We start from the raw sequence: 13115 nt of genomic DNA on the forward strand, positions 1-13115 counted from the left end.
TTGTATTGTTCGATACATATGCGTACCGAACCGGAAGCACTGTATCGAACGGTTCAATATCGATACGAGTATCGTTGCACCCCTAATAAACACAGCCAGAGCTTAGCTGAAGGAGTTTACATTTAAGCAGATGCCCCTTTAATGAACCGAAGCCCGTCACGAAGCGTGTGACCTTTCAGTGCTTGGCGAGGAGCACAAACACTCACCTTTATCGTGCTTATTCTGACTGCTTACACCGAACAGTTCCAGATGCTTTTAAGGCCCAAGCAGGTCGTTTGTGGCACTATGAAAATCTTGTCCGTGTATGTTTTGTCTGTGTCTGTAACTGAGAAGCCATACTGAAACTATATAATCCCGTATTACTGCGAGTAGAGTTTGTGTTACCCGGTCGTGTCCTTTGCTGTAGTCAGCCTGCTGAGCGTGTTGATGAGGCAAACGGCAACCTTTAGGCGAAACAAAGCTTTATTTTTCTATTCTCGACTCAGGTTTTGGAGTCTCCTTTTTGCTATCCTTTTCTCTCTTCCTCTTACTGTGTCAACCTTTAGACTCTAGAACTTTGAGCTAGTCCTGCAGCCCAGTCTTAGAAGGAGGCAAAGGAAAACACTTTGCTTTTTTGAGTTTTGTAATTCAATATTTTTCTGACTATACGCTTTGTTTTTGATACGCTGGAGTGAAACAGTGAAAAACTATGATTTTCTTCTTCAAGTACTCTTATATAACTTCCACTGATGCTGGACTGTGTGTGTAGTCCATGTTGTTCATGTTTGAAATGAAATAAAAGGACTGCTAGTTAAAGTCTCCTCGTGTCACTTTTGCTGTGGGCATTTACAGACTCGGCTCCTTTTAAATCTTCTGTTTACGAGGAGCAGCCAATCAGAGGAAAGTTGTCTTAAATGAAACGAGGCCTTAAAAGGAGACGAGATAAGCAGCTGTTTCGTGCACCGAGGCCCGCTGGACCTTTTTTAAAAATGTATTATTTTGAAGTGCAGATAATAAATCTAGTGTTTTTCTTGCCCCAGCTAATGATCTCTGCATGTTCTCACTACATCATGACCCTCTTCTGTGGCCTTCCTCTTTGTCCAGTATTTGCGCTGTCCCTCTGGACATGTCCGAACCCTCTCAGCTTCTCTAACCTTGTCTCCAAACCCCACACGCTCATCTCCAGCCGGTCCACCCTGCCTCCACTCTCGCCTTCACCTCTCTCGTGCAGTGTCGGATAGCTGACCTCCAGGTATTTGAACTCCTCCTTCTTCCATCTTCATTGTTACACACATGCTTTCATTCCTCTTCTCCCCAGAGCACACCCCCACCTCTCCAGGCTGTCCTCCACCTGATCTCGCTACAGATCAGTCCAGAGACTCCTCCCTGACTTCATCTGTCAGCCTGTCCGTCGCCATCATAAACACCACGGGGGTCAGAGCAGGTCACTGATGTTAGTTCAGCCACCTGTCACACCTCATGCCTCAGTTCCTCTTTTAGCACTCTATCGTATGCGTTCTCCACAAAGATGCTGTACCAAGAATACACAACTTAAAAATATAACCCACAATACTTTATTGCCATTTATGTCAGTGGACAAAGGTTTACAATATAATAGGAAGGAGTCTAAGTTTTACAGACTGCCCTTTGGTGTCATAAATCTTTGGTTTTCAGAGATGATGGCACAGGACGTCCCGCGATGGCTGCTTTATTGCGTGATCCTCATCTTGTAGATGCTGTGTGACTGGATGATTGTCATATCAGCTTTCAGTTAAACTCTGGGATCAACAGGTGTGACAAATGCTGCTTTCGTTAAGCACAGGATACCTCGACGATGATGACGATATTCAAGTCTGACGCTGGAGCTGAGATACAGTAAGCACAGGCAACACAGTGCCCTTTCAAAAACATAGTGGCAAGTTTAAAAGAACAACAAAATACAAAATGAGAATAAAGATACAAAGTATACAAAGGTTCCCAGGTTAGAACGTGGTTATGTGTTAGAAACGTCGTCTTCGATGAAATGCCTCAAGTGTTCAAAGAGAAGGATTAGCATTTAGCACCACAGGTCCGAGCACGGTGGCATGTCGGCCTCGATCGTTGTACACACAGTGTAAGCTTCCCTACTTGTTGTGATAAAAGAGCTCCTGATCGTCTCAAAGACTGATCTGACTGCAGCAGCCTTAACGCGTCAGTCAGTGGTGACCAAGCGCATGCTCGCTTTTGGTCAATCTGAGTATTTGGTCTGGCAGCTGTGACATTTAAAAAAAATCTACATTTCACTTAAAAATATACAATTAAATCTTCAAGAAGCAAGTTTAATAATATTGGTTTATCAGCACTGAGACAAAAGACGGAGACAACCGCAATAAAACCTGGTAAAAACAACAGACTGCGCTTCTTCTACAGCGTTTGGTATCATGTAGCACCTTTTTCCCCTCAGGAGGAAAAAAATCATGACAAAGGATGTATGACCTGAAGCATATTCTTGTTTTTGTGAGGTTTTGCGTTCTAATGTGCAAGCCCTTACTCTGTAAAGCACTGCTGTTAGTTACAGCTTAGCATGTCGTGTACCTTTGAGGCTGCTACTGCATTCACGTGTACGTCCCTTCAGCTGTTTTCACACATGAATTCTGGGAAGTGTCGGGAGGACGGGGTTGGTACGACGTCCCACGCGGCAGGAGATGGTTCTGGCTTCTGGAGATGCTCCGTTTGCTTTGGATGGTGCCGTCTGTGTCGAGCGTGCAAGAAGGCGAGAGCGACGCCCGTTTGGTGAATTCAACAGATGCTCTCGAGTTCAAGTGAAATGGACGTCTGTGTCCTCAGGGCTGCAGTGCACGTAAATACGGCTCAGTCCTCAGACACCGAGCTCACGGTGAAGCCAAACAAGGCAGATAAAGTCAGCTTAATGTCATTAAATGTGTGACTGTAGTAAAGAAGCTGCAAGGCTCTGACAGCCAACACTGGTAGGAAGACTGTTGGTTACATGAAGGCTCACAGGTCCTGAATCGGTGAAGTCAAAATCACTGAAAGCTTAGATCAGGTCAGATCAGGTATTTATCTTCTTTAAAGTCTCCGAGCTACTCGCTGCTGCATTCCCTGCTCACGGTGGATGCTGAGGGACATTAGCACCCTCTTTTGTTTGAAAGTTAGCATCACAGCATGGTGTTGAGAAGTACTGAGGTAACCGAACGTGACAACACGCAGGACCAACGTCAGGCACACGAGAGGAGAGCTTGCGGTTTTCTAAAGACTCGTTGGATATCAAACAGAGAGCGAACGTTGCAGTCCTTTGTGTTTCTGAACAGCACAAATACAATAAATGACTTACTAGGATACGCGAAGGGCCCAAGATCACAGAGAAGGGAGCTTGTTCTTAGACCAGAGTGGCACGCTTATCTTCAACCTTATTTTTCTCGACGCTACTAAACACAATGACGTCTGTAGATGCTGCCTGTGATTTAAATACTCGTCTAAACGCAGTTCTCAGCACTTCACTTCTAATTAAAGCTTTGTTTGTGTCTCATCTACAAAAGTGCTTCATGGACTCGTGAGCCTCCTGTCTGCTTTTGTTTGGGTGGAGGTGGCCGTGGTCCAAGCACAAAGACACCTCTCTGCGTCTCCTCCGCTGGGTCTCCGGGTGGAGAACGAGCGCTGGGGCGGGTAGGAGTGGAGGGGAAAACAAAAGAACAAAAACGCAAAACAAGAACACAGAATAAATTGAACATTAACAAGGTGGTGGTAGAGCTGACTCAGTCTTTCATAGCCCTCGATTTCCCCGTCGGTGAGGGGGTCCTGTAGGGGGACTCTGTGTAGGAGTTACTGGATAAAAGGTTAAAAGGCTTTAGAGATCAGTCCAGAGCAGGATGGCACTCTGAGCTCAGTGCAGGTGGACGTGGAGCTTGATGCGCAGGGCATCACCTATCTCCCCTTGTAGGTAGTCAATGTCATGCTGCTTTTCTAGTTGGTGCAGTTTTCGGGGCCCAAACAGCCGAAGGCTGGCAATCTCCAGCCGGTAAGATCCAGGTGGAGGTGGCTTCTTGCCGAGTCGGAGCACGCTCTTTCCGTCGCGGCGTTCCAGCAGGTGGAAATGTTCGTCGGCGTTGCCATGGGTTATGACGTAACGGACGTGGTGCTCCAGGGGCTGCAGGGCGGGCAGAAGCTCGAGCAGAGGCTCCTTGTTGAGCAAGGAGGCCAGAGAGAGGTTAACAGGGATGGAGGCCTGCGTGTCCACACTGGCCATGCTGACTGCTGCTTCCTGCAGGGGGAGCAAGGATGCAGAGGATGGCTGTCAGTTCTCATAATCTAAGAAAGTTCAACCTGAAACCAGAAGGAGCAACAAATATACCTGACTGAGCTCATTCTCATCAGCATCGCGCTTGTGTCGTCCATTCTTTCCTCCTCCGTTGATCTTACATTCGTAGCAGGCCTCGGGAGACAGGCTGTCTTCATCCTCACCCTCGACGTACTGGCCTGGGAAGCCTGAGCCGGTTATGCAGTGACTGGGTGGAGACAAGCACATCAGCAAAGTTCAGCGTGTGCGCAGAGAAAATTCGTTTCACGATCAGCATCGGGAAAAATGTTTAGGTGAAATGTGAGCCCCTCACCCCTGTCCTGCTCTGTAGAAACCTCCAGGACAGCCACACAGGTAGCCCCCATCAGTGTTGGAGCAGCCATAGATGCAGGGGTTTGTGGACGTGGTGCACTCGTTCACATCTTGGCAGCCACCGGCACCCTGATCAAAGTCAAAGCCAGAGGGACACACGCACTTGTAGCTGCCCAGCGTGTTGTAGCAGGAGGCCGAGCCGCAAACCGACGCTCCCTGACACTCGTTCTCATCTGCGGTGAAAGAAGAGAGGAAGTTCTTAACTTCTTATGCACTCGCTGACCACCTGTGTTAACCAGCTGAACTGCTAGTTAACACAGATCTCACCAGCTAGTTACATGGTAGTGACCTGAAGCATTTAGGCATGTAAACATGTAGGTAAGGGTGTATGTCTGTTGGAGGCAGAGAGGCTGGTGTTTCAGAAACTACTGGGACTTCTAGGGTTTACAGAGAGCTGTCATGAAGACTCGAAGCAGGTCCAGTGGCCGGTAGGTGCGTATTAAAACATTTCTGTTGTTTATCAATGAATGAACAGCAGAGGATGCAGAAAACACTGAAATGTTACACTAAAGGCCCGCACAGACGCTCTAATAGGAAAAAAGGAAATGTATTTATTTGTGGCAGCAGATGATAAAATAAATAACATTTTTATTTATCCTTTCAGGACAGAATCACAAAGTGCTGCACATAAGATTACAAGTCACAAAAAGATTTAAAAAGACAAAATAAAACCGGCAAAAAATGAACCAAAAGCAGTTTTAAAAAGGTGAGTTTTGAGTTGTTTTTAAAAACAGCTGCTGAGGCCACAGTCAATGTTGGGGGGAGAGTCCACAGTCTGGGGGCCACAGTGACAAAAGCTCTGTCACCCTCAGTCCTCCTCTTAGTATTTTTTATAGCAAGTAAGCCCTGATCAGATGACCTCAGGGACCTGCTGGTCAGAGATGTAGGCTGGTGCCAGTCCGTGCACAGCTCTGTAGGTTAAGACCAGGATCTTGACTCTAAATTCAACAGGAAGCCAGTGTAGCTGAGATAACAACGGTGTCACATGTGAGTACTTGCAGGAATTGGTCAAAAGCCGCGCTGCAGCGTTTTGCACAACCTGCAGACGATCCAGAGGATCTTTGCTTAGACACAAAACAGCGAATTACAATAATCCAAGCGTGAAGAAATAAATGCACGTATAGCAATCTCCAGTTCAGAGCGAGATAACATCGGGCTCAGCTTAGCCACATTTCTGAAATGATAAAAACAAGACCGAACCAGAGATTTCACATGCCCATCCAATGTGAGACTCGAGTCAGATTCCTGATAGAGGATTTAACACAGAGTGAGAGAGGACCGAGGGCTTTCACTAGCTGCGATAGAAACCTATCAGGGGCGCATACGAGGACTTCGGTTTTCCCCTCGTTGAGTTGGAGGAAATTTGCAGCCATCCAACGTTTGATCAAATCTAAGCAATCATTCAGACGCTGACTTAGATAAATCCTGGGGCATAAAAGAAACGTACAACTGAATATCATCAGCATAACAGTGATAAGAAATGTCCTCAAAAGAGCCCATTATATGCTGGAGGGGGAGAAGATGTATTAAAAACAATAAAGGCCCCAAAACTGACCCTTGAGGGACACCGTAAGTAAGGGAGGTAGAGGATGACCTAAAACCGGAGACTGCCACAGAAAAGGATCGGTGATGGAGATAAGAGGACCACTCTAATGCAGTTCCAGATACACCAACACAATTTTTCAGCCTTTCAATGAGGACGTGATGGTCAGCTGTGTCGGAAGCTGATGTGAGGTCCAACATGAGTAGAACAGAGCATTTCCTGCATCATCATTCATCAAGATATCACTTGAGACCCTAAGAAGGGCTGTCTCCGTGGAGTGAAATCTACGAAAAACGGACTGAAACTTATCGGAAATGCCATGTTTATCAGGAGCTGCCATAAGCTGCGGAGCCACAAGCTTTTCTAGAAGCTTAGCGATTAACGGTAACTTAGATATTGGTCTGTAGCTGCTCCAAACACAGGGGTCAAGCTGAGGTTGTTTTAAACGTGGGAGAATAGCAGCGCTTTTAAAATAAACCGGAACTATACCAGACGCCAGTGAAGAGTTGATTAAAGTGAGCACACATGGGCCAATAGACTGGAAGACATTTTTGAATAATGATGCAGGTACAGTGTCAGATGGCCCCGCCCCTCCCTGAGCCCGGCTCAGTCGGAGGTTTCTTCCTGTTAAAAGGGAGTTTTTCCTTCCCACTGTCCCCAAGTGCTGGTTCAAAGGGGGTCATGTGATTGTTGGGGTGTCTCTGTGTTATTGTAGGGTCGACCTTACAGTATGAAGCACCTTGAGGCGACTGTTGTGATTTGGTGCTGTGTAAATAAAGCTGAATTGAATATTTTGATTATGACAACACTTATTACAAAATAAATAAAGATACTTCATAGCACACAGAGCTCTCAAACATCCGGATATTTCTGTATTATCTAAATCATTTTTTGCTCCAGCTTGTCTTATTATTATAAATATGAATCTATAGTTTCATTAAAAACTAAAATCACTAGCTCCTCTATCTGGTCTCTGCTTACTGCCCTGAACAAGACGCTGACAGACTCTGGGTCAGGCTACTCACCCACACACTGGTTCCACTGGTAGTGCTGGACGTAGCCCTGAGGACAGCCACAGCGGTAGCCTCCCAGCATGTTCTGGCAGCCGTGCTGACAGCGGTGGTTGCTGCTACATTCATCCACATCTGAAAAACATGAAAACTTCTCACTTAGTGGCACGAATCAGTGCAAGAACAATTCTGGATCCCGCTGCAGCCTGCTCATCTCAGCAGAAACACTCGTTGATCTCTGACTGTAAAGGACACCTTACCTTCACACTCAAAGCCCGTCGTGTCCAAGGAGAACCCTTTGGAGCATTCACAGTTGAAGCTACCAGGCGTGTTGATACACGAGGCCCGGGAACCACACACGCTGCTCTGAGCGGTGCACTCGTTGTTGTCTGGCAACATTTAAGAAACATTGAAAAAGTGTTTCTGCACCCGTGAAGTGTAAAAACACGCGTCTCATATTTAACCGGTTTCAGGTTGATCTGGTTTCCTATTTCTTTTGCACTCACCAATGCAGGCAGTCTGGTGCTGAGAGAAGCCAGCGGGGCACTTACAGGTGAAGCCCCCAACGGTGTTAACACAGAGGAACTGGCAGTTGTGCTGCTTGGTCGCGCACTCGTCCAGATCTTCAGAGAGGAAAGAAATCACAGCGGTTGGAAAAGCTTTTTCCATAGTTTAAGAATCTGCAGCGCAAATCAGGGAACATTTGGAGGCCCAGTGAAACATTAAATTACAACTGTGCTAAACCAGATTGAAATGTAATCATATAATCATCTGTGTTTATTGTAAATGATGCAGTACTGTCATTGCTCACCGGGGGGGTACAGACGCCTCAAAGCCATGAAACTAATACTTATAATATGTTTGTTACGTTGAATTATAACCTTCGACTTTAGTTCAATAAACAGAACTTAGCGACGACAGCAGCTACAAACAGGACCAACAGAAACAGCTCGTGATTCGGACACAGCTACAGAGAGATGCAGTGGGTACCTTTGCAGGTCTTTCCATCAGGCTGCAGGCTGTATCCCCTGGGGCAGGAGCACAGGTAGCTGCCTTCTGTGTTCTTACACAGGAAGTTGCAGGGCTTCGGGGACAGGGCGCACTCGTCCATATCTGACAAAGTAAGACCACAGTGAGAACACAGACATTCTTTATCATGTTCAGGGAAAGCAGAGCGCAGACGTACCGACGCAGGAGGTTGCTGTGAAGTCGGCTTTGTATCCCACGTTGCAGTGACAGCGGAAGGATCCGATGGTGTTGATGCACTGACCGTTACGACACAGATCCGGCATCACCTGGCACTCGTTGATGTCTGGAAGAGATGAGTGGTTACAGAAGACGGACAGCCACGCCGAGAAACGCAACATCAGCCTCGTGCTCTGCTGTGTCAGCGCGCTTTGTGTCCCAACATTAATTCTTCCAGTCTTACAGGTTAGAATTGTAGATAATAATAAATAAATATTATTAAATGCAGAAAAACAGACGTAAAATCTTTTCTCATCACTGAGCGTCTCACCTCTGCCATCAGTGGTGTAGCCAGGACCGAGTGGGCACATCTTCTTGTACTGTATGGTGCCAGGCAGCGGGCAAAGCTCGCACTGCGACCCCCAGCCCCGACCTGCGTTGCAGCAGCACTCAGACTTGGTCACGCTGTTCCTGTTGGTTGATGACTGCTGGCACATGGTCTGCAGCACCTCTGTGAAACAGAAGCCCTTTCTGTTGTCTGCAGGGAAAGAAGCAGCACTTTAGTTACCGTTCACCCCAGCGCTGCGTGCTCAGCAGGCTCTTATGCTGCAGCGGTCTCACCGATACACTCGGTCCCAGTGGAGCTCGGCTCAAAGCCGTCGTTGCACTCGCAGCGGTAGCTTCCCACTGTGTTGACACAGCGGCCGTTCTTGCAGATGCCGGGCTTGGTGCGGCACTCGTTCAGGTCTGCAGGGGGTACAGAGACGAGTGAAGAGGACAATGCTGCATGTGCGAGAACTCCATCTCCCCCCATGTTGGTCACTGTCACTCACCCATACATCCCTCTCCGTCCGGTCGGCGCTGCATGCCAGGTGGGCAGATGCACATGAAGGTGCCGATGAGGTTCTTGCAGGTCATGCCTTTGGAGTCACAGTCGTCCAGTCCCTCCGAGCACTCGTCCTGGTCTGCTCAGAGGAATGAGAGAGGGGTCATCCAAGGTTAAAGCTGAAGCACTAAAAAACCTGTTACACTGTTTAGAAAACACACGAAACACGATTGTGTTCGTCACACATGAACACGGAGACGCAGGAAGGTGAGCTGTCTGCAAAGTAAAAGCAGCACTTTTAATAAGGAATCTGCGGTGGCGGGCTCACCTCTGCACATGCGCTGGTCGTCTCGCAGCACGTAGCCAGCGGGACACATGCACTCGTAGGAGCCAAACGTGTTCACGCAGCGGAAGGCGCAGAGCAGGGGGTTCTGGGAGCACTCGTTGATGTCTGCAGTGAAGGAGAGAGTTGGTTGGAGCCGTTATTTTATTAACTGCCCTCTGATGAGTCAGTTTGACTCGTGCTGCTGAATGACTGACCTTCACAGGTCATCATGGGTCCTGGTTCAAAGCCCTCCTCGCACGAACACTCGAATCCTCCCACCACATTGGTGCAGGTTCCATTTCCACAGGGGTTTCCTATCGAGCACTCGTCGGTGTCTGCAGAGGCCAGAGAGCAGACAGATGAATTCAAACTGAGCAAAAATTGATGCTGCACCGTGGATTTTCAAAGCATTCATTAGCAGGTTAAACCCCAGAATAAATCAAGGCCGGAAAACGACCCGGACACGGCGTTGACTTTGTGAATTAATGTGAAATAAATGCAAACTCTGCACGTCTCACCGATGCAGTTAACGCCAGTGTAATCCAGGTTGTATCCAAAGGGGCATTCGCAGCGGAAAGAGCCGTCTGTGTTGATGCAGATGCCGTTCTGGCAGATGCCCGGGTTATCCAGACACTCGTTCAAATCTACAGAGAAGGACAGAGCGTTAACCCATCGAAGCCTCTCGCCACTCTTCTTCAAATGAAAGCGCTTCGCTCGGTGTTGCAGCGCTCACCTTCGCGAGCGTCGCCCAGTCCAGGCAGGGCTCCGTGGCCGTAGGGACACAGAGTGTTAAAGGCAGCTGGAGACACATCATAAAAGACGGTTTTAATATTTGAAGCATGCTACTGCGTGTGTTCGAACAGCTTAATAATGACTCTGTTGCACAAACCGTCGGTTTCTCGTGGGCACAGCTCGCAGGGCAGTCCCCAGCCCTCTCCGGGCATCTTGCTGCAACAGCACTTGGCCTTGGTGGTGTTGAAGGCTTTGGGGACCGAGCACTTGCCTGCCTCGAATTTGGTGAAACAGAAGCTCTCTCTGGTATCTGGCAAAGCAGAAATAAAGAGTCAGCTTTGTTTTCAAAGATCTCCTCCAAGTTTATCAACGTGGCTCGACTGTACTCGACAGCTTCTCTCACCGTAGCAGCGTCGTTTGTTGTCAGAGAGCACGAAGCCCGGCTGGCACGAGCACTGGAAGCTGCCCGGGGTGTTGGTGCAGGTCCCGAACTGGCAGAGGCTGAGATCCACACACTCATCGATATCTTGGAGGTGAGCATAAAAGAGCGTGTGCATGAGCAGACGGCCTGACTGTCTTTGACTCCCTGATGTTTACGCGCACTCTTTGCGCGTCTTACCTATGCACTGGTCATTTTGCACCTCGTAGCCAGGAGGACAGATGCATCTGAAGGATCCGTCCAGGTTCTGACAGGTTCCCGGAGAGCAGGTGCCAGGCAGACTCACACACTCATTGATATCTGTGAAAACCGGACACAGGTGTGTGTCAAACACGCTGCCAGGGACTTTCAGCACAGCTTTTCCAAACATACAGTAGCAGTATTAGTATTTCAGATGTTATTTTACAACAATGACCAGAGTCAAAATGATTAGCCTGATGCTAACAGGCCTTTTAGCTGGATAACAGCTCACTCGTCTCCTGAGCGATCAGAGCCCGCTCTTCTTCGGAGAATCTCTCGGGCTCTTCCTCATTTGATGGTCCTCAGACGTGGACCTTGGTCTTCAGTTCATCCCACAGACTTTCAGTTACGTCACACCTTTGTTCAGACCACTCGTTATTCTTCACTTTGGTCATCTGGAAGTAGTTCTTCACCAGGATGCTTTGGATCCTCGTCTGGTTGTAAGACAAAACCTGACCACTGAGGCTTCCCTGCAGCACAGCACTCCCATCCCAACTCAAACATCGTCTCTGTGGTTAAAGAACGTTTGTCTCAACGGACCAAAGGACCTAATCTTTCCTCAGGTTGTCCTCAGCACACTTCAGCCCAACGTGTCGCTTCAGCAAAGTCGACTTTTCTTGGTGGTAGTTATTGTCTCGTAGTTGCTGTGGGGTCTTTAGACACGTCTCTCACTAGTTTCCTTTGCAGAGTCTTTAAAATCTTTTGCTTCCTTATCTTCCAGCCTCGTTCTGGCTCTCTTTGGATGTCTTGACAATACTTTTCTTGACACTTGGAAACCCTGTGAGAACTTTTTAGATCTGTCTCCTGCTTTGTGAGCATCAACAAGTCTAAACTGATTTCTTACAGCATGATGCTTTCTCCAGTGACAGCTCGGCACTTTTGTCCTGATCGTACCTCGACCTGGTTTCCTACTCTTGAGGATTTGGCCGATGACTCACCAACACAGTTCTTCCCATCAGGCGTGTTCTCATAACCTTCGTGGCACAGACACTGGAAGGAGCCCAGTCCGTTGATGCACTGTCCATTCCTGCACACTTGGCCCTGGAGAGCGCTGCACTCGTCTATATCTGTGAGGTAAACAGTGCAAAGATTAGGATTCGTCTGAATTTCTTCAGATTTTGGAAAGAATAAACCTATTTTCTCCTCCTAACATGCAGACTCTGTGACAAAGCTGCCTTCAGGAAAAAGTTCAAAGATGTTTAATACAGTTTGACAAATTTCCCCATGAAACCAAAGAACAGTAAGAACACAGGGCGAACATCTAAATCTTACTTCACGTCAGTCCAAATGTCGCGGCGCAGCAAAGGGCAGCTTGTTTTTATTGAATTGTCAGGGCGTAGCTTTTAATAATATGACAACTACAGCTTTGTCAAGAAGCCGTTGACCTTTCACACAAAGCCCAAACTGCCGTTGACCTTTGTGGAGGAGAACAGCAGTGATTCGTACCCATGCAGTCGTTGTTGTGAGTGAGCTCAAAGCCGGGGAAGCAGAGACAGTTGTAGGATCCCACGGTGTTTTTACAGGTACCGTTACCGCACGGCTGCCGTTCACACTCGTCGATGTCTGAAACACACAGAACAACATCAACGTAAAGTGCATTTATATTACGGTGAACCACTCTGTTGATGAACTTAGACCCAGTAGCTTGTTGACGCTGCACGTTAAGCCCAAATGTACACAATTGTATGTTTATTGTAACTCCTGTCCTGATTTAATCTTCCCTCTGACACTGGGCCTCTGTACAACACTGATGAAAAAGACTAAAAGTAGCAACTGAAAGTCTAAATGAAATGTTTTTGCACAAAAGTTGTTGTTTCCTCCTCTTTAGTTCTTCTCTATTTCCACACTCTGTGTGGTTGGAGCAGATAAAGTGTGCGCTCTGTGGTTTGCTCACCCATGCACATGGTTTGGTCAGCTGTGGCCTTAAAGCCGTTGTGGCAGATGCAGCGGTAACTGCCCTGCGTGTCGATACACTCGCCGTGGCTGCACACGTTGGGGATCTCCTGGCACTCGTTGCGGTCTGTGGAGACGGGACAACAGAAAATCAGCTAAACGTAGCACACCGATAAAAAGCTTAGTTATGATCATCATGGACAGATTCCCAAAGTCTAAACTGACATCTTTAACCTCCTAAGAGCCGAACTCTTCCACAGCAGCATTTTAAATGTCT

At 47.7% G+C, this 13115-nt stretch overlaps 1 protein-coding gene across 1 annotated transcript in view; it reads right to left on the bottom strand.

Moving 5' to 3' along the window:
* Positions 1-1530: 1530 nt before the first annotated feature.
* Positions 1531-13115, bottom strand: part of fbn2b (fibrillin 2b) — a 64897-nt gene continuing 53312 nt past the window's right edge. Inside the window, exons 45-65 of the mRNA XM_005930953.3 lie at positions 12840-12965; positions 12392-12508; positions 11884-12012; positions 10886-11005; positions 10670-10792; positions 10424-10576; positions 10268-10333; positions 10053-10178; positions 9750-9869; positions 9538-9660; positions 9217-9348; positions 9005-9130; positions 8715-8921; positions 8385-8510; positions 8189-8311; positions 7705-7821; positions 7459-7587; positions 7214-7333; positions 4587-4818; positions 4328-4481; positions 1531-4237 (exon numbers count right to left, since the gene is read on the bottom strand). Coding sequence (XP_005931015.1) covers positions 3860-4237; positions 4328-4481; positions 4587-4818; positions 7214-7333; positions 7459-7587; positions 7705-7821; positions 8189-8311; positions 8385-8510; positions 8715-8921; positions 9005-9130; positions 9217-9348; positions 9538-9660; positions 9750-9869; positions 10053-10178; positions 10268-10333; positions 10424-10576; positions 10670-10792; positions 10886-11005; positions 11884-12012; positions 12392-12508; positions 12840-12965 — 3047 coding nt within the window. The 3' untranslated portion in view covers positions 1531-3859. The remainder of the gene's footprint in view (positions 4238-4327; positions 4482-4586; positions 4819-7213; positions 7334-7458; positions 7588-7704; positions 7822-8188; positions 8312-8384; positions 8511-8714; positions 8922-9004; positions 9131-9216; positions 9349-9537; positions 9661-9749; positions 9870-10052; positions 10179-10267; positions 10334-10423; positions 10577-10669; positions 10793-10885; positions 11006-11883; positions 12013-12391; positions 12509-12839; positions 12966-13115) is intronic.

This window comes from Haplochromis burtoni, unplaced genomic scaffold (assembly GCF_018398535.1).
Source record: "Haplochromis burtoni strain Fernald_Lab_line unplaced genomic scaffold, NCSU_Asbu1 Contig_133, whole genome shotgun sequence".
Taxonomy (NCBI): Eukaryota; Metazoa; Chordata; class Actinopteri; order Cichliformes; family Cichlidae; genus Haplochromis; species Haplochromis burtoni.